This window comes from Leucoraja erinacea, chromosome 10 (genome assembly GCF_028641065.1).
Source record: "Leucoraja erinacea ecotype New England chromosome 10, Leri_hhj_1, whole genome shotgun sequence".
Taxonomy (NCBI): Eukaryota; Metazoa; Chordata; class Chondrichthyes; order Rajiformes; family Rajidae; genus Leucoraja; species Leucoraja erinaceus.
The window spans coordinates 51,661,613-51,688,194 of NC_073386.1; the positions used below are offsets into that span (position 1 = coordinate 51,661,613).

At 43.8% G+C, this 26,582-nt stretch overlaps 1 protein-coding gene across 2 annotated transcripts in view; it reads right to left on the bottom strand.

Moving 5' to 3' along the window:
- Positions 1–5,931: 5,931 nt before the first annotated feature.
- ddr2a (discoidin domain receptor tyrosine kinase 2a) overlaps positions 5,932–26,582 on the bottom strand; it is a 139,822-nt gene continuing 119,171 nt past the window's right edge. Inside the window, exons 12-18 of one of the 2 annotated variants that reach the window (XM_055642301.1) lie at positions 25,307–25,472; positions 20,564–20,787; positions 19,614–19,741; positions 15,567–15,764; positions 13,877–14,111; positions 11,073–11,222; positions 5,932–7,019 (exon numbers count right to left, since the gene is read on the bottom strand). In XM_055642301.1, the coding sequence (XP_055498276.1) occupies positions 6,870–7,019; positions 11,073–11,222; positions 13,877–14,111; positions 15,567–15,764; positions 19,614–19,741; positions 20,564–20,787; positions 25,307–25,472 (1,251 nt within the window). In that variant the 3' untranslated portion in view covers positions 5,932–6,869. Of the gene's footprint in view, positions 7,020–11,072; positions 11,223–13,876; positions 14,112–15,566; positions 15,765–19,613; positions 19,742–20,563; positions 20,788–25,267; positions 25,473–26,582 lie in introns of both variants that reach the window. The other variant, XM_055642300.1, reaches the window with a different exon arrangement.

Sequence of the window (26,582 nt, forward strand, 5' to 3'; positions counted from 1 at the left end):
ATAGACAGTAGTATAGTGAGATATAGAACAAATGAATGAAAGATATGCAAAAAAGTTAAGATGATCAAGGAAACGTTTCCGCAGAGACCAGTCCCTCTGCAACTCCCTGGTTAACTCATCGATTCCCACCCAATCCACTCCCTCCCGAGGTACCTTCCCCTTCAACCGCAGGAGATGCAACACCTGTCCTTATACCTCCTCCCTTGACTCTGTCCAGCGACCCTGATAGTCCTTTCAGGTTAGGCAAGACGTTCACTTGCACCTCCTCCATTATCTACTGTATCCGCTATTCCAGGTGTGGATTACTACATATTGGTGAGACCAAGCCTAGACTGGGCGATCGTTCCGCTGAACACCTCCACTCAGTCTGCCTTGGCCTAAGCGATTTGGTTGCCAAACACTTTAACTTCCTCTCCCATTCCCACACTGACCTTTCTGGCCTGGGCCTCCTCTGTCAGAGTGATGCCCAGCTCAATTTGGAACAGCACCTCATATTTTGCTTGGGCAGCATACAACCCAGTAGTATGAATATTGATTTCTCTAACTTCAAGCAACCCTTATATCCCTTCGCTCTTCATCCCTCCCCCACTCTAGTCATTGTCGTCCTGATGAGTCTCATTGTTTATAATTTGTTTTCACCCAGCACACAGCTTACAATGGCCTGTTTATTTTATCATTGTTACTTTTTGGCATATCTTTAATTCATTTGTACTATATCCCTATATGTCACTGTTAATATCTCTTGTTTCTCTCTCCCTGACTCTCAGTCTGAATAAGGGTCTCGACCCGAAATGTCACCTATTCTTTTTCTCCAGAGAGATGCTGTCTGACCTGCTGAGTTACTCCAGCTTTTTGTGTCTATCTACACTTTCTCAATATTGATGGTACCTATTTTTACGTGGAAGCAATGGTCACCGCCTGCCACTTAAATGATTTGAAAAGGGGTGGGGGGGACGGTCCCCTCTACACTAGTCCCACCTGCCTGCGTTTGGCCCATATCCCCCTAAACCTATCCTATCTCTGTACCAGTCTAAATGCTTCTGAAAATTGAACGTTGCTATAGTACCTGCCTCAACTACTTTCTCCTCATAGAATTCCATACACCCACCACCCTCTGCATAATAATGTTAGCCCTCAGGTTCATATTAAATATTTCCCCTCTCACCTTATACCTATGTCCTCTGGTTCTCGATTTCCCTACTTTGGGCAATTTTGTGCACCTGTACAAGATCATCCCTTATCCTCCTAGCCTGCTCAACCTCGCCCTATGGCATAGACCCTTGAGTCCAGGCATCATCCTTGTAAATCTTCTCTGCATCCTTTCCAACCTCACAACATCTTTCCTATAACATAGTGATCAAAACAATACTCTAAATGTGGCCTCACCAGTATCTTATCTAACTGCAGCATGACCTCCCAACATCTATACTCCATACTTTGACTGATGAAGGCCAATGTGCCAAAATCCTGTTTGACCACCTTACCCATAACACCATTTTCAAGCAACTATGTAACTGCAACACCACTTTCAAGGAACCACATATCTGCACTCCTAGATCCCTCCGTTCTACAACATTCTCCAGAGCACTACCATTCATTGTGTAGGTCCTGCCCATGTTAGATTTTTCAAAATGCAACACCTCACACTTCTCTGTATTAAATTATGTCAACAATTCCCCAGCCCACCAACAGATCAAGATCCTGCTGTGATTTTTGACAGCGATCTCCAGTACAATACCACCCATTTTTGGATTCCACTGTGTCCAATTCATGATATAGCATAACTACCTGAATATGCCTCTTGAAAGATATATAACCTTCCTACACTCCTTGTTCCTCTGACTACATCCTCTTGAGCATCCTGGCATATTGCCCCACATTTGGGCACCAAGCCTTCTTACCATTGGGTCGCATGCTCTGAAATCCCCTCCGTAAACATCTTTACCTCTGCTAAAATGTGGTAATGGTAGACCAATTTGCAGTTTCAAAGCACAGTTGATACGATAGAAGGAGGTAAACACATCATTGACACTTGGAGCAGAGATGGATTCATGCGATTATGGAGTTGAGCAGTAGTGAACTAATGAATGATCGGAAAATGCTCTTGGAACCAAATAGCCTAATCCTTGTTCCCTTCTTCTTTCTTTTAGGAAAGATTTTGTGCTCCATTCAAATATGCCAGTAGTTATAATGGATATTGCATCACATAGAAACATAGAAATTAGGTGCAGGAGTAGGCCATTCGGCCCTTCGAGCCTGCACCGCAATTCAATATGATCATGGCTGATCATCCAACTCAGTTTCCCGTACCTGCCTTCTATCCATACCTATGATCCCTTTAGCCACAAGGGCCACATCTAACTCCCTCTTAAATATAGCCAATGTACTAGCCTCAACTACCTTCTGTGGCAGAGAATTCCAGAGATTCACCACTCTCTTTGTGAAAAATGTTTTTCTCATCTCGGTCCTAAAAGACTCCCCCCTTATCCTTAAACTGTGACCCCTTGTTCTGGACTTCCCCAACATCGGGAACAATCTTCCTACATCTAGCTTGTCCAACCCCTTAAGAATTTTGTAAGTTTCTATAAGATCCCCCCTCAATCTTCTAAATTCTAGCGAGTACAAGCCGAGTATCCAGTCTTTCTTCATATGAAAGTCCTGACATCCCAGGGATCAGTCTGGTGAACCTTCTGGTGAAGAATGTCTTTCCTCAGATTAGGAGACCAAAACTGTACGCAATACTTCAGGTGTGGTCTCACCAAGACCCTGTACAACTGCAGTAGAACCTCCCTGCTCCTATACTCAAATCATTTTGCTATGAAGGCTAACATACCATTTGCTTTCTTCACTGCCTGCTGCACCTGCATGCCTACTTTCAATGACTGGTGTACCATGACACCCAGGTCTCGTTGCATCTCCCCTTTTCCTAATCGGCCACCATTCAGATAATAGTCTACTTTCCTGTTTTTGCCACCAAAGTGGATAACCTCACATTTATCTACATTATACTGCATCTGCCATTCATTTGCCCACTCACCCAACGTATCCAAGTCACCTTGCAGCCTCCCAACATCCTCCTCACAGCTAACACTGTCCCTCAGCTTTGTGTCATCCGCAAACTTGGAGATGTCGCATTCAATTCCCTCATCCAAATCACGTGACAAGACTTTAGTTTAGTCTATTGTACTTAAGAGATACAGTGTAGAAACAGGCCTTTTGGCCCACTGAATGCACGCCAATCAGTGAACACTAGCACTATCCCACTCACTAGGGACAATTTATAATTTTATCAAAGCCAATTAACCTACAAACCTGCATGTCTTTGGAGTGTGGAGGTAACCGGAGTACCCGGAGAAAACCCACATGGTCACAGGAAGAACGCAAAACTCCGTACAGACAACATCCGTAGTCAGTATCGAATCCGGGTCTCCTGCGCTGTAAGCCTTCGTAACCGCAACCAACTGCCTTCCTCTAAAATAAACTAATCGTAATTGACAAATTACCAGGGAGGCTAGTAGATATTAGTACAATAAATGTGCCTGTGAACATCATTCATGACCCACTAAGTCAAAGGATTTGTTTTATGATCAGTTTTATGATGCAAGGCCCTGGCTACTGACCCATGCTAAATGCGTAGAGATGAGAGAAATGCATAACTAGATTACATCAGATGATTCTTGTTGAACATGATTTACTCTATTAACTTTTAAGGTGTTCAAATTCAGAGCTATGAACTTAGCAATAATAATATAATATCAGAGTCAGAGAGATATAGAGATTGTCAACACCATGCCAACCACCAACCATCTGTTTACACCAATCATAAATTCATCCCAGTTTTACTCCCCCCCTCCCACCGCCCCGCAGATTCAATCTTTCTCCTACATGCTAGTGGTCATTTACTGTGACCAATTAATCTACTACCCACACTACCAGATGTGTGAGAAAATCAGAGGAATCCTACAAACTCCACTGGACAGAACCCAAGTACAGGATTGATCCAGGTTTCTAGTGCTTTGAGGCAGCAGTTGTAATAGATGCACCACTGTTATCACCTTTGAGAGCAATGTTCATATTAATATATAACCTGTTAATTCAAATATATACAGATTCCTTATTTTCTTCCTCTAACACTCAATCATTTTATGGATAACATCAACTTTGTTTTAATGGTGCTGCTTAAAATTATTAAATGGACAGCTGTGCAGAGCATTTGAAATCTGAAATATAAATGGGAACAAAAAATAAGGTGTGAATTTTTCTAAATCGACACATTGCAGTTGCTGGAAATCAGAAATAAAACAGAATGTGTTGGAAATACTCAGCAGAGATCCGTGGAGTATTTCAAGTTGATGACCTGTCTTCAGACATTTTTGTCTACTTTCATTCTTCTTGTCTCTGGTCAATAAAGTGCTGCATTTCTTGAATGTCTGGCTTGCTTGCTAAAGTTTTCTTGATATGTACACAAATAGTGATAGGACTTGGGGAATTAGTAATGGTAATGTTGTCCTGGAGAAAATGTAGCAAAGATAAAAAAATGTAAATACCTTTAAACAGTTTCCAAAGGCAATATATTTAAAGAAAGGCTGGCATGTAAAATGCTGGGTGGATTATTCCTTGGAAAATGTCCTTGTTGTCTCTGGTAAGCTACACTGCCGAGATATTCCCTGTAGAACAAGTTATCGCTTCTCACATTTCTCAATGGTGTACATCGGGGTTTGTTCTGGACAGTCCTGTCAACCTTTTTAGTTTGGAATAGTTGAGAGCTACAGCATGGAAACCGGCCCCTCAGCCTGCTGAATCTACGCCGATCATCGATCATCCCACTCACACTAGTTCTACGTTATTCCACTTTTGCATCCACTCCCAACACTAGGGTGAATTTCCAGAGGCCAATTATCCTACAGCCTTTTAAAGGACATCCACGTGTAAAACCTTGCCAGAGGAAATAGCACCCTTGAGCACAATGACAATCCATGCCAAGCAGGGCTGCTAAAAAGAACATGTACATACATTTATGCACAATGACAGAATAAGGCATGCAATTGGAATGGCTAGGAAAATCAACACAGATACACAAGATAAAAAAACCTTACATCGTCAATAAGAAACAAAGACCCAATTAGGTCAAAAAGTAAAAAGGATCTTGGGGTACAAACATACAAGTCACTGAAATTAATACAAACAACTGCAGATGATTGTTTGCAAACAAAAGGCACAAAGTGCTGGAGTAGCTCAGCAGGTCAGCAGCATCTCTGGAGAACATGTATAGGTGATGTTTCGGGTCGGAACTCTTCTTCAGACAAATTAGTGACACCGTTTTGTTGGACCTTACGTTGAATAGAGCACTGGGCGCTGGCAGAATTCCAAATGAGGGATGTCATAGTGAATTTGATTCTGGTTGCTGAATTATAAAAAGGGATTAAAAAAACACACCAGGGATACTGTCAAAAAGATATACTACAGAGGCTCAGCAATGACAGTTTATGCCCCTTTGAAAAGGGGTGGACAATTTGGGTGGGTAAAAACAGAGACCATCAATATAAAATGGTCGCCAAGGAAGCAATGGGCAGATTCAGAGAAAATTCCCTTTTAACTATGAGGGATGCAGAACTCACAGCCACTGCGTGAAATTTAGATGCACCTTAGGGAACTGGATAGAAAGGAACTGCAGATGCTGGTTTAAACCAAAGATAGATACAAAATGCAGGAGTAACTAGCGGGGCAGGCAGCATCCTGGAGAGAATGAATGGGTGACATTTTGGGACGAGTCTGAAGAAGGGTCTTGACCCGAAACGTCATCCATTCCTTATCTCCAGAGATGCTGCCTGTCCCACTGAGCATTTTGTGTCTATCTTAGGGAACTGTACATCTTGTTTACTTTATATAAGTGGATTGTAAATGATTGCAATCAGTTAGATAACACTTAGATAATATTTGCACATATATTTAATAAAATTTGCATAAATATCTAAATACAGTTGGGTAACTGCGCTCAAAATGAAAACATCTAGACAACATACAGATATCCACAATCAAATTAATATAGCAATGACAAACGCCTGCTAATCGACATTTTGATACCTAAATTAAGCCAGCATCCTTATTGCATGGCAATAACTCAGAGAACATCATGTATTAGTAGACATACTTTTTGACTGTAATATCTGCTATTAAGCCATAAGAAACTTTACTCTTGAATATGTACTAAATTGTACGTTAAAAAAGGCTCATAATCAAGCCTTTTCCTATACATTACTAGCAAAAAAAAGTGCTTCTTTTAAAAAGTAATCTAAAATTTGTTTTTCCAAGTTCCTAAGCAATGTTTTTGAAGTGAAAAATCATAGAAAAAAAAAGAATTTATCAAATATTCTGTACTTTCCTATCGCAAACAGCATTTACAAACCCTCCCAAATTGTTACCGGTAAATGCAATTAGATCATTTAGAGTAAAGGGATCAGAGGGAGGAGTTTCTACTGCTTATATGCTACTGTACATTTACTGCTTGTTATTATTTTAGTCTTTTCAAGTCCTTACACCTTACCACGAAACTTTCTAATCCAATATTGGTCCACTTTCACAAGCATGTCCATTTAATCGTAGGAAGCCTGAACGAAAAAGGAGGCAAGGATGCTAATCCTTTGCTGCATCATTTATGTCATGTTTTCCACCACTGTATTTGAAAATATCGCTTTCCACTTGTCCTTGGTCCTCCTTTCTTCAAATATGCTTCCGTCACCCAGCACTGGAAACAGCGGCTTTCGTTTCACCCCCCTTAGTTTGAACATGGCAGCATACGTGCTAATAATCAGACATGAAAAGGTCTATGTTAAAGTCACGACTCTTCTCACATCCCCCTGGGAAGGGGCTCATTCCTCCAGCCCAAGTCCGACGGCAGATTCCTGCAGCACACGGTGAATGTCCTGGAACGTTGGCCGGGTTTTGGGTTCACGACGCCAGCAGCTGACCATTAACTTGTACACACCGTCCGGACAGTTTGCTGGCTGAGGCAGATAAACCTGTAGATCATGGGACAAAGAACAATAGCCTGTGTAAGCAAACCATAAAGTGATAGAGAAACTCAGTGGGTTGGGCAGCATCTGGGAAGGGAATGTGTAGGAAAGAACTGCAGATGCTGGTTTAAATCGAAGATAGACACCAAATGCTGGAGTAACTCAGCGGGACAGGCAGCATCTCTGGAGAGAAGGAATGGGTGATGGTCTTCAGTCTGAAGAAGGGTCTCGACCAGAAACATCACCCATTCCTTCCCTCCAGAGATGCTGCCTGGCCCGCTGAGTTACTCCAGCATTTTGTGTCCATCTGGAAAGGGAATGTTTAATTTAGAGCTGCAGTGTGGAAACAGGCTCATCAAGTCCATTCAACCAGTGACCACCCAAACACTGGTTCTATCCTACACACTAGGGACAATTTACTGAACCCAATTAACCTGCAAACCTGCACGTTTTTGGAATGTGGGTGGAAATCATCCTGACTACAGGTACTGTCTAAAACGGAGTTTGTACGTTCTTTCTGTGACAGCGTGGGTTTTCTTCGGGTGCTACATGTACCTTAGAGGGCGGGCAATGATTTGACATTTCAAGAAAAAGGAAGATTGGGCCTTTTTAATTAACTTCTGTTGTGGGGAATTTAACATCTGGCTCAGGAATTAAAGTTCTTTAGGCCGGGACAAGATTGATAACTGTGAGAAACATAAACCAGAGAGTGCTGAACAGGCAGTCTTCAGTATCTGGATAAATGACAGGCAAGTTATCTTTTTCAGGTGATGACTGAAATGTCACCATCATTATTCTTTTTTAATTAATCCCAGCAGGTCAACTGTATCTTAGTTCACGTTGAATTAGAAAAATGTTTATCGGCCTTAAAGGTAATGTGATAGAAGACTTCAACAAATGTACTCAAATACTTTACCGAAAGTTGCAAGGCACTTTATAAGATTGTTTTCAACCTTTGGGATCCGATTTTTATGCACAATTTAATGTGATTTAAATATACCCATATCGGCCTAAACCAAGCTTAAAGCATTACATTTGCAGTGGCATGTTTAACTGATTGTTCATGGTTTAATCTACCATTTCAATGAAATTACAATTTTCCAGTGTAAAGAATTCCAATCAGTTAATGTGTATTCAAAAATTCTTTGAAGTATGGAAAATTAAATATACTGATATGTGTGTATGTACTAGTAATTATTTTTATTTTAAAATGTGAGATATTTCAAAATATCTTACTTTTATCCTGAAATAAGCACACCTTCATTTATAGAATTCTTGATCAGAATCTTACTTTAAAATTTTATTTTTTGTTTAAATGTCAGTTTGGCTTAGTTCTAAAAAAAAAATTGCCTCGGTCAACAAGTATCCAGGATTTTAGTCACATAATCCACACTGAAAATTCATTGTTATGTTGGCAGACTTCTGCATTGTAGGAGGTTCCACTGTAAGATGAAACTGTAGCTCCAAGAGTTTCAATCTATAATGTTATGGGTTGTTAGAGTTGCCAGATATCAAAGGGTGGGACTACAAAGTTTAAATCCACACACCATTATCATGTGTATATTGACAAAAATCTTTGTACCCCCTCTCCAGCCACATGTCAGGTACCGAAAGACTGGAGAGGAATCAATGTTGTTCCTTCGTTTAAGAAGGGAAATAGGCATAATCCAGGAAATTATGGGAATTTGCACACTGAAAGATGTTTATTATTCTTAAAGGTATTGTTACAAAGACGTTACGAAAAAAAAATGCAACACTTATAGAAAATGTACTCTCCTGAAAGACTTTATCAAAAAACTATAAGATTATAGCTTGACGCATGAGATCAAATGTTGATGCTTGATTTAATGTGGTTTTATACAGGAGTCTTCAAGGAGGGCAGTGGGGCAGATCAAAATCTCTTAGGTCGGGAAATTTAGTTTAGTTTAGTTGTGAGATACAGCATGGAAACCGGCCCTTCGGCCCACCAAGTCCATGCTGACCATTGATCACCCACTCACACTAACTCTATGTTACCCCACTTCCTCATCCACTCCCGACACTCTCGGGCCAATTTACAAAGGCCATTTAACCTGCAAACCCGCATGCCATTGGGTGGAAACTGGAGTACACGGAGGAAAACCACGTGGTCACAGGAAGAACATTTAAACTCCACACAGATAGTACCCAAGGACAGGATCGAACCCAGGTTTCTGGTGCTGTGAGGCAGCAGCTCTACTAGCTGCGCCACTGTGCCACACAAGGAAACCTGTCCTTTGAATCTGTCCATCTGTATAAACCTAGTCCCCATTCAAGTGATAGGGAGAAATTAGCCAATCTGCTTGCAGAGAGGGATATAGCTACTACTTATTTATCTTATTTTCAATTATTTTTTAAGTCATATTTTGTTTAACATTTCAGAACCTGGGCATCACTGGATGCATTCAGAAGAGAGTCAGATAGAGCTCCTAGGGCTGGCGGAATCAAGGGATATGGGCAGAAGACAGGAACGGGGTACTGATTGTGGATGATCAGCCATGATCACATTGAATCTATGGATCTATGAATCACATAGAGGGAAAACCATGGACATTTCCTCCCTTGAATGACATTTGTGAGCTAGTGGTTTTTAATGGCAATTAGGTAGTTGTGTGATCGCCATTAGGTAGTTGTGTGATCATTACGGAGGCTCGCGGGTCGGAGCCTCGTGGGTCAGCGAGGGTGGGAGAACAAAGGGGGTACTTTGTAACTTTTGTAAGCACCCATTATGGGTGACTATTTGCAATACCTTGAATTTCACTGTGACTTGTCACATCTGACATAACGTACTCGTTCATCCATTCATTCATTCATTCAATCATCCATTCATTCATTCATTCATTCAATCATCATTCAATCATTCATTCATTCATTCATCATGCATTCATTCATTCATCATACATTCATTCATTCATTCATTCATCATTCATTCATTCATTCATTCAATCATGCATTCATTCATTCATTCAATCATGCATTCATTCATTCATTCAATCATTCATTCATTCATTCATTCAATCATTCATTCATTCATCATTCATTCATTCATTCATTCATTCATCATTCATTCATTCATTCATTCATTCATTCATTCATTCATTCATACATTCAATCATTCATTCATTACTGATGATTATGACTGAACATTGACTGAATTTAAATGGGGTTTGAACTTGGGTCTCAGACTATTTAGTCCAGGCGATTGGATAACAAGTCAGATAACTTCACCATTCCACCATCTTAGAATATTGAATGTTAAAGCAAACAATACTAGTTTAGTTTATCGTCACATGTACCGAGGTACAGTAAAAAGCTTTTTGCAAGCTAACTAGTCAGCGGGAAGACAATACATGATTACAGCCATTACAGATGAAGGGAATAAGGTTTAGTGCAAGATAAAGCCCAGTAAATTCTGATTAAAGATAGTCCGAGGGTCGCCAATGAGGTCGATAGTAGTTCAGGACCGCTTTCTAGTTGGTGATGGGATGGCTCAGTTGCCTGATAACAGCTGGGAAGAAACTGTCCCTGAATCTGGAGGTGTGCGTTTTCACACTTCTGTTCCTCTTGCCTGATGGGAGATGTGAGTGTTCTCTATAAAGGATCTTAAATGCTACTGAATGCTTGTGAGTGCCCTTCGCATTCAACATTGATATCAACACTGATGTCTCTGATACCCACTTAGCCCTTAGCGGTGGAGCCGGCTGTTGAAGCTGTTCTGTGGGAGCAGCCAACCCATACAGTGCACCCGTTCACACTGCTGGGCGTTGAGTTTAGGGCAACGATAGAACCACCCTGACCTCGGGTACTGTCCGTCTGAACTTTGCATGTTCTCTCTGTGATCGTGTGGATTTCCTCCGGGTGCTCTAGTTTCTTCCTACATCCCAAAGACATGCAGGTCTGTAGGTTATGTGGCCTGTGTAAATTCCCCCCTAGTTTGCAGGGAACGGGATAATGTAGAACTAGTGGCAGGAAGGTGGCGATCCCCAAGGCAATGGAAGATCTACCCCAATAACCTTGAGACTTGACAAAACACAGACTTACCTGCCGCTCCTGGTCTCTGAAAAACTCGCCGGTATTTTCGATGACTTGCTCATCGGACAGCTGGGAATAGGGCTGTTCTCGGCAGAAAGTCAAAGATTCCCACAGGGTAACTCCATAGGCCCACACATCACTCGCTGTAGTAAACTTGCCCTGCACAGAAATACATAAATATATCGGCATCACAACAATTATTAATTAACTATTTCCTGAGATAAATCCTGACTGAATCAGTACAGGAGAAGGAATGGAATACGGTGGCACACTGGCATAGCCAATAGAGCCACTGCCTTACAGCGCCAGAGACCCAGGTTCAATCCTGACCTCGGGTACTGTCCATTTGAAGTTTGCACGTTCTCCCTGTAACCATGTGGGTTTCCTCCGGGTGCTCTGGTTTCCTCCCACATCCCAAAGACGTGCAAGTCTGCAGGTTGTGCGACCTCAGTAAATTGCCCCTGAGTTTGTAGGGAATGGGATAACATAGAACTAGTGTGAACGAGTGATCGATGGACTCGGTGGGCTGAAGTGCCGACTTCTCTGCTGTATCTCTAACGTAAAAGAAAACGTGATAGTTTCAGACAAAAATGAACAACATGGTGTGGAGATGATGGCTTGTCAGGAAATAGTTATCACGTTGCGTACCATAGACATCAGTTATATAAAGGGGAACATTCCAATTGCAAACTATTAGTTACATAACTTGAAAATAGCACTGCAACTGAATAGGATAAAGAAATAGTGGGGACGACCACTAAACAGGCAGCAGAGATACAAGGATTATCGAGAAAATTCATCTGTGGCAACTTCAAAGCTTCCTCTGGAAGGTGGGGAAATATACACCAAACTATTCTCTGCATGGGAGGCTGGCGTCTTGCTTCTGGATTTAATAAAAAGCCGAATTAAGGCATGTTATAAATAACGACTTTGATTTTGGACAAGTAAAGTAATTTAGCCACAAATGGTCTATATCGCTTCATATCTCGAGATGTTGTTTGAACTGTCAATACAGGTTAACATTGCGAATTTGCAAATATTTGTCTAATCTCTGTGCCAGATAAACAGGAATTGTAGCTGCAAATATGTCATTCTGCATTCTTCTGACAACTCACGCAATCTTTCCTGTCCGTGCAAATCTTTCATTGCATGCCTGCATTTGATCTTTTTAAGTGGAGAGCTCACTATCCCGACCATGTTTTCAAGGGTGGCACGGTGGCGTAGTGGTAGAGCTACTGCCTTACTGTACTGCCTTACTGCACCAGAGACCCGGGTTCGATCCTGACTACGGTTGCTGTTGGCTCGGAGTTTGTACGTTCTCCCCGTGACCTGCATGGGTTTTCTCCGAGATCTTCAGTTTCTTCCCACACTCCAAAAACGTGCAAGCTTGTAGGTTAATTGGCTTGGTGTAAATGTAATATTGTCCCTAGTGTGTGTAGAGTAGTGTTAGTGTGCGGGGATCGCTGGTCGGTTTGGAGCCGAAGGGTCTGTTTTCGCACTGTATCTCTAAACTAAACTAGAAGGGTCTTGACCCGAAACGTCACCCATTCTTTCTATCCAGAGATGCTGTCTGCCCTGCTGAGTTACTCCAGCATTTTGCATCTATCCGGTTTAAACAAACCTAAACTTCAATGAGCTGATTAAAGCCACATTATTCCATGTCTTATTTTGACCTGAAAAAGCTGAGATGGACATTTTCTCTAACCAGCAGCAGAAATGTAAAACTAAATGCAAGAGCACTAAATGTTTATCATTTTTCTGTGATACTGGGGTCAAATGTTGCCTCAGCAGCAAGAGAACACCAGGCTTTTTCAATTTATTCATATTTATTTCAATCTATTTCAAACAGATCTACTTTTCACGTCATTTTTCCCCTCAGTGTCTCGCTCCCAGATGAACAGATTTAACAGACCAGTACAGCATAGGGTCGGGCTCTTCGGTCTACCATATCTGTGCAGAACATGATGCCTACTTAACTAATCCCTGATGCACATCCCTCCATTCCCTGCATATCCATGTGCCAAACAAAAAGCCCCTTAAATGCCACTATCGTATCTGCTTCCATCACCATCCCTAGCAGCTTATTCTAGGCCCCTGCAAATCTCTCCATCTAAAAACGTGCCCTGCAAATATCCTTTAAATTTTCCCCATCTCACCTTAAAGCTATGCCCTCTAGTATTTGATTCTGTTGCCTTCTCTCTCCTGGCAATTCATCAGTAGATACCTATTAAATATGGTGAGGCACCGGCTCTACCTGCTGTCCCACTGAGCCACCTGTGTTTACATATGGGTGCTTAAAGAAACACACATACACACACACACACATCCACAAGCACACACACATACACACACACATCCACAAGCACACACACATACACACACAAACACACACACATGCACGCGCACACACACACACATGCATGCGCACACACACACACACTGCACACGTGCACACACACAAAACAACATGCCTACACTCAACACACCACATGCATGCGCGTGTGCGCACACACACACACACATGCACACCGCTCATATACACAACACACTCCACACACGCACACCACATGCAAGCACACAATGTTTATGCGCGCACATGCACACACACACACGTACACACAGACACACACACACATGCACACCGCTCATATACACAACACACTCCACACACGCACACCACATGCAAGCAGATAATGTTCATGCGCGCACATGCACACACACACACACGTACACATACACACACACGCACACGCATGCGCACACACACAGAGCAACATGAACAATGAATTGGAATCACAGCTCAGGTTCCTCACCAGTAAGATGCTCTCCCAGGACATCCAGCGAATTGGAAGCACAGCACGTCCCTGGATTCGGTAATAATCCCCGCTGTACAGGTTACGGCTCATGCCAAAGTCCGCTATCTTGATGGTGTAATTCTTTCCCACCAAGCAGTTGCGAGTGGCAAGGTCGCGATGTACAAAGTTGAGGGAGGAGAGGTACTTCATGCCGGAGGCTATCTGCATGGCCATCAGTATGAGATTGGCATAGCTGGGATCAAGAAAAGAAAGCAGGAATAAACATCGGTACAGACATTCCCTTCATTTACTCCACATCCTCCAATTCTTTGTAACTTAAAACATGTTTAATTCTGAAAATTTCTTGGTTCTAACGAAAGTCAACAAGCTGAAGGGTTAACTCTTGTTCACAATAATGGAACATTTCTTTTATTTTAAATTATTATAACTTGTTATCCAGTACCTTTGAAACTAAAATATCAAGATGGGATATAGAAACATAGAAAATAGGTGCAGGAGTAGGCCATTCGGCCCTTCAAGCCTGCACCGCCATTCGATATGATCATGGCTGATCATCCAACTCATATATTTAAACGTGATTTCTAAATTAAATTTAACTTTCCTAAGAGAGTTTGGATCTAGCCCAACTGGATTATTATAAAGTGTAGGAAGGAACTGCAGATGCTGGTTTAAACCGAAGATAGATGCAAAAAGCTGGCGTAACTCAGCGGGTCAGACAGCATCCCTGGAGAAAAGGAATTGGTGATGTTTCAGGTTGAGACCATTCAGAATAAGAAGTCTCGACCCGAAATGTCACCTAATCCTTTTCTCCAGCAATGCTGTCTGACCTGCTGAGTTACTCCAGCTTTTTGTGTTTATCTTTGGATCATTATTATGATATTCCCCCATTCAGTTCTCTACTTCATTCTAATTTCCGAGGACACAATTTTCCATTGATGGAAGAATCTGCAAGATTAATCATGAACTTCAGAGCAAAGCCTGGCATCACCCACATTGAATGAGCTAGTAAGAAAAAAAAGCAGATGTATTCCTGTTTGCATCTTTTGCCCTACTCCCTATTCAATAAGGCAACGGCTGCTGTTTAGCCTCATCCACCACGGGTCGTCACTAATCTGTCCTTTGATTTCCTTGCTAAAAAAATTCAATCCCAATTCTTAGCGAAGGGAAATAAATATTGGCCTTGAAGACACAAGGAACTGCAGATGTTGGGATCTTGAGCAAAACACAAAGTGCCGGAGGATGAGTAGAAAAAAAGAACCGCATCTGTGGAAGGAATGGACAGGTTACTGAGAAGGGTCCCGACACAAAACATTGTCTGTCCATCCCTTCCACAGATGCTGCCTGACCCGCTCAGTTCCTCCAGCACTTTGTATTTTGCTAGATACTAGTTTTGCCTGTGATGTCCAAATGAACAAGACGTTTAATTACTCTGCTATTTCCACATTACACAATATATTTGCTAATAAATTTGCAATTTATATTATATAGGACTAATAATATGTACTGGGCAGACATTTCTGCTAGTCAAGAGTCAAGAGTGTTTAATTGTCGTATGTACTCAAATGGAACAATGAAATTCTTACTTGGAGTAGCACAACAGGTTTGTAAACATAATAACATAATAATCTTATGTGGGCAGAAGTTGTGCATTAAAATGACAATGAATAAATGCTTACAGATATCTCACCTTACAATGGGAGCATTGCTTGCCATTGGCTCTGCACTTTCTGGTTCATGACGAGTTAAGAACTGATTGAGGTCCCCATTTTCCATGTATTCGGTGATCATGCAGAGTGGGTCATCGCGGATACAGACGGCCAACAACCGGATAATGTTTGGGTCTTTCAGCCGAGACATGATCTTGATTTCTTTTAGGAAGTCATTCCTGCAGAAGGTTCATTATATCATTTAAGTTTCACTGAAAGATGGTGTATACCGCATAGCACTGAAGATTGGGCGACATGGTGGTGCAGCGGTAGAGTTGCCGCCATACAGCGCCAAAGACCAGGGTCCGATTCTGACTACGGGTTTTTCTCTGTACAGAGTTTGCATGTTCTCTCCGTGGGCTTTCTTTGAATTATTTGGTTTCCTCCCACACTCCATGGACACGCAGGTCTGTAGGTTAATTGGCTTGGTATAAATATAAATTGTCCCTAGTGTGTGTAGGATAGTGTTAATGTGCGGGGATCGCTGGTCGGTGTGGACGTGGTGGGTCAAAGGGCTTGTATCTCTAAACTAAACTAAATTCAGATGAAAGCAAACAGGTACACAAGAGACTATAGATGCTGGAACCTGGAGCAAATACATACTGCTCGCACATCATCTTTGGGAGGACAGGAATCACTAACATTTCGGGTTTAGACCCTCCACCAGGACCAATTCCTTTCTCTCCACAGAAGCTGCTTGACCCACTCAGTTACTCAGTTTGTTTTTCGTTGCTTTGGAAACCACCAGAGATATTTATGGAGGTCCAGTGTGTTGAAATAGTCCTACTTGTGTATTGTGTAGGAAGCAACTGCAGGTGCTGATTTATACCGAAGATATACACAAAATGCTGGAGTAACTCATCGGGTCAAGCAAAATCTCTGGAAAAAATAAAGGAATAGGTGATGTTTCGGTTTGCAACACAGGTTTCCGACCCGAAACATCACCTACTCCTTCTCTCCAGAGATGCTGCCTGACCCGCAGAGATACTCCAGCATTTTGTGTCTATCCACATGGGTTCAGTTGAGCTTGTAGGTGAGCCAAATTCTGTCAAGCACAAAAATTAAAAAATAAATTCAGATACTGCAAATCTAAAACGAAAAATGCAGTAAATACTCAACAGGTCAGGCCGCATCTGTAGCAAGAGAAAAAGAGTTAACTCTTCAGGCGAAAGCCATCTGTTTTTGGCCTCTGCTCCTCAGTCATGTTTGAACCCTTGATTGTGTCACAGTCTGCCCTCTCCTCATTCTCATCCACTTCACCTCCCAGTACTTTTCCACCGGTCCCTCCTTCTCCTCGCCTGCCACTCCCCTCTCATCAGCCTAACTCTCCTCACCTGTTGCACTCAGTTGCCTCTGATCACCTATTAACCCGGTATATAGACTCTCCTCACCGTTCACACAGTGCCAGATTGTTCTCAGCATTCATGCAAGACTCTCCAGCGATTTCCCGACTGCCTACACGGATTCGAACCTGCCTGCCCCTGACCATTCCGTCCTGTCGTCTTCCCGGATAGCACCTCAGCCTTCTGTCCCCGACCTCCTGGTTTCTGTCTGCCTCTCTCCTGGGCTGTTTGGTGTATCCCTGCAACGGCTCCTCGACTACCTGCCTGGCTTCGACTCTCCTTTCGTCTGTCCCTCGCTGGTTTGTTTGCATCGTGTGTTGGATCTCCTGGTTACCGGACCTTCCGCTACCCCGACTACGTCTCCTGCCTGTCCCTCTTCGGAACCCTCGCTCAATCCTGAGCCTCTGTGTGAGTACGGTGTACCCATTCCTGTGTTACTACTCTGGGTTACGGTATCGTAATAAAGTTCATTACCAATTATACCTGCCTGATTCTATGCTGCTATTGGGTCCAAGCTATACCCGTTACAGATTGGCTTTTAAACAAGAAACATGTCTGCCTCGATCTTGAATATGGAAAGTTGTTCATCCACCACAGCTCAGTGGGGACGAGAGTCCCGAAGCCCGACGACACTCTGAGAAGAGGAGGTCTTCTCATCAATACCTTGGGTGCGTGAATCCTTGTTCTAGTTTAGTCTAGAGATGAAGCGTGGAAACAGGACCTTCGGCCCACTGAGTCCACAGCGACCAATGATCACCCTAGTTCTATCCTATACCCTAGGGGGGCAATTAAACTACAAACTTGCACATCCTTGGGTTGTGGGAGGAAACCGTAACACCTGGAGAAAACACACGCGGTTACAGGAAGAACATGTAAACTCCATAGAGACGGCACCCGTAGCCAGGATCGAACCCAGGTCTCTAGGAATGTAATGCCCCTGTCCCATCTAGGAAACCTGAACGGAAACCTCTGGTGACCTTGCGCCCCACCCAAAGTTTCCAAGAGTCGCCAGAGTTTTTGGTCACTCGCCTGGAAAGCCTCGACCGAAGCGTGAGCTGCATCTACTGACCAAAGATCCGACAGGAAGTTTTCTACCGACCGCGCGCACACACACACACACACACACACACAAACACACACACACACACACACACACACACACACACACACACACACACACACACACACACACACACACACACACATCGTGAATGCGGGGGCCAGGGACAGCGGAGGAACGCTGTCTGCGCGATGAAGATGGTAAAATGGCTGCACAGTAACGGTAAATCCTTTAGAGGGGGGGAGAAGGGGAGAGAGAAGGAGAGAGAAGGAGAGAGAAGGACAGAGAAGGGGAGAGAGAAGGGGAAGAGATGGGAATAGAAGAGGAGAGGGGAGAGGGAAGGGGGGAGAAGGGGAGAGAGAAGGGGAGAGAAGGGGAGAGAAGGGGAGAGAAGGGGAGAGAAGGAGAGAGAGAAGGGGGAGAAGGGGAGAGAAGGGGGCAGAAGGGGAGAGAAGGGGGCAGAAGGGGGGAGAAGGAGTGGAGACAGTTTTAAGAAGTTTAATAAAGTTAGCGGGCATTTTGCCTTCCGGCGGGTCATCTAGGTCCTGAAAACCAAAGATCCTACAGGATCTTTGCTGAAAACTCCAATGTGACAATCAAAATGGGCGGTCAGCGAAGGAGATTGCCTTCGACTGCCTGTAAGTAAATAGCAACCCCACTCCACTGGCATCGTCCAAACTATAGGCAACCTATTTTTAGTCGAGGCCGGATTTGAATTTGTTGAAATAATCGCAGGAACAAAGAAAAAGCCTCGACTACGCGGAAACCACTTTCGACAATTAGGGAGTGACCGAAACCTCCTGTGACCTCATGGAAACCTTGGGTGGTGGGCAAGGTCACCAGAGGTTGCTGTTCTGGTCTCCTAAGTGGGACAGGCCTTAAAGAAGCAACTCTACTACTGTGCACCCTGTGCCCTATCTGATGATAGGATTTTGAGTTAATATTCTTCTGGCTCATTACTTTAAATCTCCCAGTTAGCAGTATATTAATTAGCCACTATATATGGTAAAGTAAAGCTCAAACATTTGTATTTATCAGAAGGCACAGACTTCCAATAGACGATTGGAGGATACATTCTATATTTAAAAGCATGAGAAATATTGATTATGCTGTGTGTGACTTTGCCTTGATACCAGATAATACTGGGGATTAGCTAAATAAATTGTCTGCTGTAACTTTTCCAAAAGGTTTAGTTTAGTTTTGGAGATTCAGTGCGGAAACAGGCCCTTCGGCCCACCAAGTCCGCTCTGACCAGGGATTCCCGCACATTAACACTATTCTACACACACTAGGGACAATTTCAAATTTACATTTATACCAAGCTAATTAACGTACAAACCTGTACGTCTTTGGAGTGTGGGAGGAAACCAAAGATCTCGGAGAAAACCCATATTGTCACGGGGTGAACGTGCAAACTTCATACAGACAGCACCAGTAGTCGGGATCGAATCTGGGTCTCCGGTGCTGCAAGCGCTGTAAGGCAGCAACGCCACTATGCTGCCCGTAAACTAACTGTTCTAACCCGAAAACAAGCTTTTCCCAATTCCTAAGCAAAGATTTGTCAACAATGGTAAAGGGGGCATCCTGTCATTGACTTAGGAGTGAGAGAGGTGAGTGTCCCTCACCTAGCATTCTTGTTGGCGTCTGATCGTAGCATCTTTACCGCAACCAAAGCTGGCTGATTAGCGCAAATATCGAAAGGAAACTCTTTGTCGATGAATTCTTGCATCCCCTCCGCTTCACACAGGTGGACCTGGTCATTAAAAATCACAGTTTAAAATATATTACACTAAGAATGTACATAGATTTTGGCATTAATTTGGATAAGGGATGATATGTTTAAAAGTATCATCTTGTTAGAAAAGATAGTGCTGGTCGAGGAAATACATTCAGACACCATCAATTGACAGGGAGAGCAGGCTTGATGGGCCAAATGGCTGGACTCTTGTTTCTGATCTGGAATATTATGTTCAGTTTTGGTTACCCTGCTATAGGAAGGATGGCGTTAAGCAAGAAAGAGCGCAGAGTATATTCACAAGGATGGTGCCAGGATTTGAGGGCCTAAGTTATAGGAAGAGGTAGTGCAGGCTAGAACGTTATTCCTTGGAGCACAGGAAGGCCGAGGGGTGATCTTATAGAGGTCTATCAAATCATGAAGGGAATAGATAGGGTGAAATGCAGAGGAATGGAGAACCGGAGGGCATAGGTTGAAGGTGAGAGGGGAAAGATTTAATAGGCACAGACATCGTGAGCCAATGGGCCTGTTCCTGTGCTCTGTTTTATGTTCTGTGGAACCTGAGGGGCAACTTTTTCGCACAGAGGATGGTAGGTATATGGAATAAACTGCCAGGGGAGGTAGTTGAGGCAGGTGCTACACAACATTTAAAAGACACAGACAGGTACATGGATAGGAAAGGTATAGAGGTATATGGGGCAAATAGGACTAGCTTAGATGGGCATCTCGGTCGGCACGGACAAGTTGGACAGATGGGCCTGTTTCCTTGTTCTATGGCTCTTTGACTCTATCTACCACTGTTTTGAGTTCAACGGTTAATCATAATGAAGGCATTCCAACCTCCCCAAATTGTCCCTCTCCGAGCTTCTCCTTAAAGGCCAGCAGTTTACGCGGGAACTCTTCCACGGCCACATCTTTCCCGGACAGCAAATCCATGGTCACGGCAGGGACAGAATAGGTGTTACTTCCAGTGACGCCCTGCAAGTTCACAATGTCGGCCTCTGCATAGTGAGGTACACTGTCCTGTGGAGCACCGAGTGGCTTTGCATAGTCACCGCTACATCCTAGAGAAATCAAAGGAACTGGATTTCACTCATCTGTCACCTGCGTGCAAAATCCATCATTAATGTTCAGAAAGGAAGAAGAATACTTGTTATGGAGACGCGAGGAATTGCGAAGAAAGACACAAAGTGCTGGAGTAGCTCAGTGGGTCAGGGAAAATCTCTGGAGAAGATGGAGAGGCGACATTTCAGGTCAGGATCCTTCTTCAGAGTGAAGAAGACTCCGGGCCTGAAACCTTGCCTCTCCCCGTTTTCCAGAGATGCTGCCTGACCCGCTGAGCTACTCCAGCGCTTTGTGTCTTTTTTGTAAAACAGTATCTGCAGTTCCTTGTTTCTACACAAGGAATTGCAGATGTGGATTCTTGAGCAAAACACAAAGTGCTGGAGTAACTCAGCAGGTCAGGCAACATCTGTGGAGAACATGGAGAGGTGAACTTCCGGTCGGGACCTTCCTTTAGATTGACTGTTGTGGGAGGGGTGGGACGGGAGGGGAGGGGAGAAAGCTGGAAAAGAGTGTCGGGGTGGGACAAAACATGGTGCTAGGTAGATACAGGTGAGGGGGGGGGGGGGGGGGCGGTTGTTTGGCTGGTGGGTGGAGTAAGTGACAGCGATTGGAGATAAGAGGGTACACAAAAAAGCTGGAGGAACTCAGCGGGTGCAGCAGCATCTATGGAGCGAATGAAATGGGCAACGTTTCGGGCCCAAACCCTACTTCAGAGATAAGAAGGTGTTGGATATGGAGAGAAGAGGAGGGAAATCTAAAGCCAGAGGGAGGGATATACATGGGAGGGATATTTATTGAAGGGATATTTATGGAACGGTATGGGGGGAGAAAAGGGGTCTGGTAGTGGGAGAAATGGGTGCACACCAGGGTCATAGAAAGTGGCAATAGAGGGGGTAATAACATGTAGACTTAGAACATTCCATGCTCATTATTTGGAGAAGAGTTTGGTTGGGCAGGAGCAGGCAGAAACAATGGTGTTGCCAGGACAGAATATTGCTATCAATGGTTCCGTGAAGGATCAAAATCTCTGTGTGAAAGTGCACTAACATCGTCTCTGTTTGCTTGGGAACATATAATCGACTAAACCCTATTATGTCAACATCTCAAGGTTCTTTATCCTTTAACATGGCTTTCAAAACCTTTTCATTTTCATGAGGCTAAAATCTTCCCAAGGAAATTAATATATGCAGTTACATTTATGAAAAATTAAATACATATTGCCTTTTTGAAAAAACTCATTCATTGCTCACCGATACAGAGATGGTTGGCTTCCAGGAACCACCATCATCTTCCAATAGGCTAGATATAGTTCCAAAGTTTTCAATACAAAAGCAGAAAAGGCTGGAAAGGCTCAACGGGTTAAGGGGCATCGATGGAGAGAGAAACAGACTCGCCCATTTGAGTCAAGGAACCTTTATTTGAACTGGAGAGGTGAGAAATGCACGTTTTAAATTGCAGAGAGGGGAGGGGTGGGAGGAACAGTGGAAGCATCTACGATAGGATGTCAAGAGAACATTTCAAAGTCAGCCGTTGGAGACAAAAGAGTGAAAGGAATTATGGAAACTAGGAAATGCAGATGCTGGTTTCCACAACGTGCTGGAGTAACTCAACAGGTCAAGCAGGATCTCTGGAGAACATGGATTAGTGACATTTTGGGTCGGATCATTTTCCAGACTTTAGACTTACTCCAGCAATTTATGCCCCAGTAAAAGGAAATATTTTGAAATGAAAAGTTACGCGTGGAGAGAGAAAAACACAAGGATGGTTGCAATTAACTAATTAATTAATTATTTGCTGCTGCGGCCTACACAGTGCCAGAGACCCAGATTCAATCCTGACCTCAGCTGCTATCTGTGGTTGGAGTCTGCACGTTCTCCCTGCAACCACTTGGGTTCCCTCTGGATGCTCCAGTTTCCCAAACCACGGGTTTGTAGGTTAATTGGGCCTCAGAAAATTTCCCCCAGTGTGTAGGGAGTGGATGAGAAAGTGGGATAACATAGAACCAGCGTGAGCAGATGATCGATGGTTGACGTGGACTCAGTGGGTCAAAGGGCCTGTTTCCATACTGTGTCTGTTAATCAATCAATTGATCAAACGATCGGGGGAGACAAAGACCGCCTCTACGCGGCCTCATCCACGAGTAGCTTACAGGCTCATAAGCCCACAAAGCGAAACCGCGTCTGCAGACCGCTAAAAGCCATGCCTCCCCAGGCCAGGCGGCACCGTTAAATGGCGCCAACTGTCGAAGTTTAGCACTACTGCAGCTCAATGTTGAAGGCATTACCACTGCCAAGCTCAACCCAACACAGACAGTGGAGCACATAGTCACCAGTTGCCCCAAACACCGGCCACCGAATGGTGAACGAGGTCTGAATGACCTGGATGATGACACGTTGGCCTTGCCCGCCTCAACGGAGCTGCAGCTCTAAAAGACATACGACAGAAGAAGATCAAACGATCAATCAATCAATCCCATAAAGAGCCCCAAGGGCCTTATTTTGGGGGTTTAGTTTAGTTTAGAGATACAGCGAGGAAATAGGCCCTTCAGGACATCTTTGGAGTGTGGGAGGAAACCAAAGCTCTCTGAGAAAACCCATGCGGTCACGGGGAGAACGTACAAACCCTGTACAGAAAGCACCCGTGGTTGGGATCGAACCCGGGAGTCTGGGGCTGCAAGCTGTAAGGCAGCAACTCTACTGCTGCGCCACCGTGCCACCTGGGCTGTTGGAGCACCGCAGGAGTCCGAAGGGGGAGAAGTAACATGGGATGGAGAATTTCAGCAAAGACAACTGAAAGCTCAGACATGCTTTTGGACTGAAAAAGTTCTGCAAAGGGAAGTGTGAGGTGGAGACGGAGATGGAAGAGTGAATAGGGAATTATGGAAGGAATGGTCCCTTTGGAAGTCTTAAAGAGGAGGTGAAGATGGAAGATGTGTCTGGTGGTGGAATCCTACTGAGGATGGTGGATATTGTCCATTGAATATGGAGGCTGAAGGATGGAAGGCAAGGTATATTTAAGAGGGAGTTAGATGTGGCCCTTGTGGCTAAAGGGATCAGGGGGTATGGAGAGAAGGCAGGTACAGGATACTGAGTTGGATGATCAGCCGTGATCATATTGAATGGCGGTGCAGGCTCGAAGGACTGAATGGCCTACTCCTGCACCTATTTTCTATGTTTCTATGTAAAGAGAAACTCTATCCTTAACCTAAGAGGAGGAGAAAGGTTGAGAGCAGATCTGCAAGACATAGAAATGCAATTGAGAGCCCTGTCATGTATAGTAAAGGAGGAAACCACTTCGGAACAAAGGAAAAAAGAAAGGCAATTTAATAGCACCAGTGTTGAGGGTTTCCTCATCAGAACCGATATGACAGACACATATCTTCTAATTTACTTTCGAAATACAATATGGAAATAAGCCCTTCGGCCCACCGAGTCCGCACCAACCAGCAATCCCCGTACACTAGTCCTATCCTGCACACAGGCACAAATTGCGGAAGCCAATTAACCTACAAACCCGCATGTCTTTGAAATGTGAGAGAAAACTGGAGCACCCGGAGAAAACCTATGCAGTCACTGGGAGAACGTACAAACTCCATACAGACAGCACCCGTAGTTAGGATTGAACCCGGGTCTCTGGCGCTGTGAGGCAGCAACACTACTGCTGCGCCACCGTGCCGCCCCAGCACAGTGAAATTCTTGAAATTGTTCCAATTTAAATTCACCCGCCTTTCTCCCAATTTACTTTCCTCCTCTTTCAGCATTCTCATGAAGCTATTCTCCCTGTGACACCTGGCCTCCACCAACTACTCCCTAGTCCCACCACCAACTACTCCCTATACCAACCACCAGGAGACACAAAGCCTGACTTTTTACCTCTTCCATTCACACCATCCAGGAGGCTAATGTCCTTGCAGGCAAAGCATGGACAAGTTGGACAGATGAGCTTGAACTTTTTTTCTTGGAGCGCATGAGGACGAGGGATGATCTTAAAGAGGTGTATTAGATCATGTGAGGAATAGATGGGGTAAATGCACAGAGTATCATGTCCAGAGTAGGGGATCAATAACCATGTCATAAGGTGAGGGGGGGGAAGATTTAACAGGGATCTGGAGGGCACCTTTTTTACACAAAGGGCGGTGGGTAGGTGGAAAGAGCTACTGGAGGGGGTAGTTGATGCAAGTACAAACACAACATTTGGACAGGTACATGGATGGGCTTAGAGAGATTTGAGCCAAGTGCAAGCAGGTGGGACTAGTGTAGATGGGGCATCTTGGTTTGCATGGGCATGTTGGGCCAAAGGGCCTGTTTCCACTCTGTACCACTCCATGACTATGACAAAAGTGGAAGGAAGGTGTGGGATTTACACTAAGGCTGACAAAGACCAGTGTTCACTTGTATCAAAGTAAACCTATAAATAAAATAAATCGGAGAAAATGCATCAATAGATCCACTGGCATATCCCACTTTTGCTTTTCCTCACCTGCCTCATCCCAACTTAAAGAAAACTCTGGCAGCTTACGGAGCAGCTTTGATGGTTCCTGGTAGTCGGGACCAAGTGGGAATATCCGGTCATATGTGGAATTGGACTCTTGTTCACTGGGCGGGGAGGACTTGTTGATCATGATGGTCTCACTCTGCAGCGAGAGGCTCACGGTGAGTTCATCATCCAGCATCCGGCGTGAAGCCTAGGAGAGATGTCGTCAGTCAGTAAATAACGCATCAGCCCGTACCAGAGAATAACCCTCATGGAAACTCTGAAAATAGGTGTGTGTTTGTGTTTGTGTATATGTTATTAAGGATATGTTATAAGGGACAGAAGTTTAGGGGTAATATGAGGGGGAACTTCTTTACGCAGAGAGTGGTGGCGGTGTGGAATGAGCTCCCAGTGGAAGTGGTGGAGGCAGGTTCATTGGTATCATTTAAAATAAATTGGATGTGAGTGCAGGCAGGTGGGGACTAAGGGGTGTGCATGGACTTGTGATGGCCTGATGCTGAATTGTTATATATAGATATGTGTGGTGTATGGTGTGTGTGAGTGATAGAAAGTAATGAACAGTGTGTGTGGAACACAATGTGCTGGAGTAATTCAGCGGGTCCAGCAGCATCGCTGGAGAATGGAGAAAAAAAGAACTACAGATGATGGTTAATCCACAAAAGGACACAAAGTGCTGGAGTAATGTAGAAGGTTGGACAGCATCTCTGGAGAGCATGGGTAGGTGACGTTTCGGCTCAAGACATTTCTGAAGAAGGATCTCAACCTGAAACCTCATGTTCTCCAGAGATGCTATCTGACCCATTGAGTTACTTCAGCACTTTGTGTCCTTTTGAGCATCTCTGGAGAACATGGATGGGATGTTTTGGATCGGAACCCGTCTTCAGACTGTTTTGCTACGTGTGTGTGTATGTTTGTCTCGGTGTGTTTGTGCATGTGTGTGTTTGTATCTATGTATATAATAGTGGTGTATGCATCTGTGTGTGCGTGCGTGTGTGTGTGCGTGCGTGTGTGTGCGTGCGTGTGTTCATTCAACTGCCGATTACAAAATCATAATTGATAGGATTGGTTAAGAAATAAACTAAATACAATGTAATTGAGTTATAAAAGACCTGAAGGTCTAAGTAGCCTATACTCTTGCTATGTTCTTATGTGTGTGCACATTTGTTCTGAATAAATCAACCGATTATTGCTAAATTCTGCAGAATGGACTTGGCCACAAAAGTTATCGGATTTCAGGAAAGCGAAACAGGTAGAAGTGGGAAATGAACACTAGCTTTTCAGCCAACGTCCACCTTGCGTC